The sequence below is a fragment of the Temnothorax longispinosus genome, chromosome 8, assembly GCF_030848805.1.
Source record: "Temnothorax longispinosus isolate EJ_2023e chromosome 8, Tlon_JGU_v1, whole genome shotgun sequence".
Classification (NCBI taxonomy): Eukaryota; Metazoa; Arthropoda; class Insecta; order Hymenoptera; family Formicidae; genus Temnothorax; species Temnothorax longispinosus.
Window position 1 is genome coordinate 4,818,486 of NC_092365.1, and position 3,982 is coordinate 4,822,467.

Genomic DNA, 3,982 nt, shown 5'->3' on the forward strand with positions numbered 1-3,982 from the left:
TTTACCATTTCTTTTTGAAAAAATGTTGGTATGTATATTTCCTGGTATTATACATTATATTGTCTCGTAAAAAGTAATCGCAATTCAAACTTACAAGAGTTTGTGGTAGGTATTTGACACTTTTTGACTTTTTAATACAGAGATACAATAGAGATGTCGATATTTCAATATCTCCATGGCAAAATGAACCTGAAGATGGGACTAATCGTATTTATCAAGAGTATAAGACGAACAAAAATAATTATATTTGTATGTAATATTTGATTTATGAGATTTTGCTAAGAAGATATTGTTGCTGAAAAGATATGCTTTTATTGAAAAGAGAGTATAATTATATATTTTCTATTTTAAAGGTGTCGAGTTTCATGAAGCTGTATATCCAATCAGAGTCTGTATTTACGAAATACATCATCCTGGAAGCGTAATTCAAATTTCGGCCCAAGATTCTAATAATAAGTGGTTTAAGTTGTGGGATAAATCGTCTCATTTTGTACCGCCGACATCAAGATTATTTTCTCCACCGTTATCGCATCCGTGTAACTTTAAAACCAAAATGCTCAGACTAACATTTAAAAACAGTTCAGATGTCTCTTACACAAAGCTAGATGCTGTGATGCTCATCGGTACATCAGAATTGATCCTTTCTAGAAATCCTAACGAGAGCTTAACTAATCTGTTAAAAAGAATTAACTGCATGTACTCTTCATGCCATGACGATGTTCATAATTTAACAGCAGATTTAAAAAGTGCACACTTGGATATAGTTCATCTGCAACAGAATTTTCCCGAATATTGTATTATTCGTAAAAGGTATTATTATCGTCGTTAGATAATATTTAATTTTTTTCTGTTAATAATGAAAATAAATTTGTTCCGATATTATTTGCAGCGATATAAGAATGGTTTCTTATAAGAGTAATTTGAAGCAAAAGGTATCTCAGGAGGTAATCCCTTATTATGAGCAACCTCTTGGACCGAGATATTCGCGTCGTATTTTATTAAAAAGTCATTCAAATTATGCAAAGCGTATGAAACTCTCTTCGGATGAATCCAAGGGCCTATCACGTTGCAGTTTATCTGCGCTTCCTGTAAAGTATTCTAAGAAGTCTATTTTTTATAATAATATTTATTGTAATGTCACTTCGAGTATTAAAGTTTTATATTTTATCTTTGCAGAATGAAATACTACTAATAATATTAAAATACTTGGATTTGACAACGTTATGCCGCATGAATCAAGTAAATAGGCGCTTCAATGATTTAACACGAGACCCGAAACTCTATACACGTTTGAACATGCGACGTGTGACTGACAAACTTATTACGCGCAATGTATTTCGTTGCTTTACAACTAGATGTGAATATTTGCAACAATTAGATCTTACAGAAAGCAACTTTGATGTTAATGATTTCTTAAACTTTCTTGATAATTGTGGCAGAAATTTAACGCACTTAAGATTAAGTGAATGTCGTTCTAATTTAAATCCTGCCCTACTTAAAACTTCAGAGATATGCAAAAATTTGAAAGGTATGTATATATGCATATAGTATATAATTATCAAGATTATGAGCAAATTGCATATAACTAATACAAATTTTTCTTAGAATTGGATCTAAGTTATTGTCGATTCATAGACGACGAAGGATTTTCGTATCTCGAGAATCTGGAAGGTTTGGAATATTTAAACCTTGTTCGAACACGTGTAAGAACTAAACGTCTTTGCAAAATACTGCAAAAAAATCAACGGATCCGTGAGGTAGAGTGGGCCTCAAACCATATTATGTCAAAAGCAGTTGCAATAGAGTTGGGAAATTCGTGTCGTGACTTGGAAGTAATAAAGTTTTCTGCACATCATCTTACACCTCAGAGTATTAATGCTTTAGCTAACTGTAAGAATTTACGAAAAGCGCACTTGATGCACTTTGATGGTCCGTAAGTATATGTGCTACATTTTCTTTTAAAATATATTATTGTATTCTTTATTAAAATTTGTTTGCTGAGGTTGCGTGCATCTTGAAAAAGTTACATTAATTTCCTCTTTGCAATTAATTACTGTGTAATAATATTATATGATTTTTGTTACAGAATCGGTTATTCAGTTATTTATGATCACTTATTTAAATTATTTTCCTCTTATCACAACTTGCAAGAAGTTTATTTGTTCCGTGCTGTACTCAGAGATCACCAGTTGGAATTACTAGCAGAGTGCAAAAACTTAAAAAAGTTATTTCTTGATGTTGTGAAAGTTCATACACCTGATAAATATTTCGTTATCTTTGAACAATGTTTTCACCTGCAAGAGTTTTGTTTCATATACTGTCATATAAGCGATCAATTGGTTAATCAATGGAAAAAGAAATATCCACATGTGTCTGTCTATACATACGATCATACAGACTGATCATTTAAATAGTTTTTGTTTACTAGTTTAGGACATATCAATTTAGTTTTTAGTTACGTTTACTTTTTAAATTTTTGTACTTACAAACTTACTTTGTAACAATTATCTGGTAAATTAGGTTGTAAAATAAGTTAATATCTAATAAAAACAAAATATTTATATTTATTTATAATTTTGTTATTTTTAAACAATTTTATTTTATTTTTCTTTTCTTTTTTATGTGGAACTTTTATTCGGCGTATTATAAATATTAATATTTATTAGAATAATAATAGCTGATTCTAAAAAAGAGCGGCCTGGTGATTAATTATCGCGTTTAATGCAATTAACGAATAAATTTCGGTCGCTCGAGCTCTTTCCCAAGAAAAGTAGTCAGCGTCCGCGTATCGGCGCGTCCATAAAAGTTAAGAATTCCTCATCAGCGTTACAGGCGCATCCATAAAGATAACCGTGATGAATACCGGAGCACTTTGTTTCTTATCTTCGCGTTGCGCGCCCGCTAGGAAGTAACACCTGTAAAATATGTTTAGCGCGCGTTTAAAGATACAACGCGAGATAGGGGAACGAGAAGGAGGATGGGGGTCTCGGTACCCCGATAACCGGTAGTATTGCTTTTCCGTTTCTGAGACGGGGGTGGAGCACGGCGTCGATCTCACCGGTCGATTCGCGCGTCAAGGGACGGAAGTCACGAGTGCAATTCACGCAGGCACGTATTAACAATCATTTCAGAACCTACAACATCCCTCAAACACCTAAGCGAAGAAGTGGTTATTTACATTCTTTTATTTTCCTTCTAATTGAACTGAAGAATTGCAGTATCATTTTTACTTTCGCTTCCAAGGAGGAACATGCCAGTAAGAAATAGAAAAAGTCCAGGCTATTCCTCGAAATCTGTGTCTTATTATCTATTAAAGATGCCTTAACTGAGTGTTAAATAACATATCACTCGATCCCTTCGATTTAATTTTACAGGAGCTCGCGAAGCATCGAAATAGGATTTTCCATTAAAAATCGTCGAAAGCGCAAAGACATTCGTCGCGTCCAAATAATCTCGCGAAATCGCAAAATCGGCGTAACGACGGTAATAAAAGTAAGAACAAATAAAAGACGCGGGGCGTCGCGTCGGCCAGTAAACTCGTATACGACGTGGTCCCGCGTCGCGTATCGACGCCACGTCGTTGCGAGCATATCTGATAATGCAAATTGCATTTTTACAATCTCTCCCCCCGGCGCTGACGTAATCCGGCGTGCAACCGCGGAAAGAGCCCCGTCTCGACGCTCGTCAGCCCGGAATTTGCCTCTTCGGAGTGCCATGCCGGCGAGAGAGAGAGAGCCGCCGTGAGACGCGTGTAATCGAGGATTATTTATGGTGCGCGGCGCGTACAGAAAATCTCCGTGTCCCGTTGTTTTCTACGAGCGTTATTCTTTAGTTCCCACCCGACACGCGAATGGCAGCGCGTTACTATTCTAACCGCACACGTAGCCGGGGCGACGCTACAAGTCGATAAAAAAGATATAAGGGGTATATCGATGTAATAACAACAATGATAATAAGTTTATTGAAGTGCAGTAATAAAGGC

At 35.4% G+C, this 3,982-nt stretch overlaps 1 protein-coding gene across 1 annotated transcript; it reads left to right on the plus strand.

The window, feature by feature from the left end:
• Positions 1 to 363: 363 nt before the first annotated feature.
• On the plus strand, positions 364 to 1,937 carry LOC139817806 (F-box/LRR-repeat protein 4-like). The gene is made up of 4 exons (XM_071786102.1): positions 364 to 810; positions 890 to 1,088; positions 1,177 to 1,528; positions 1,606 to 1,937. The coding sequence occupies exons 1-4, from the start codon at positions 554 to 556 to the stop codon at positions 1,935 to 1,937; spliced, it is 1,140 nt and encodes a 379-aa protein (XP_071642203.1). The 5' UTR covers positions 364 to 553.
• The last annotated feature ends 2,045 nt before the right edge of the window (positions 1,938 to 3,982 follow it).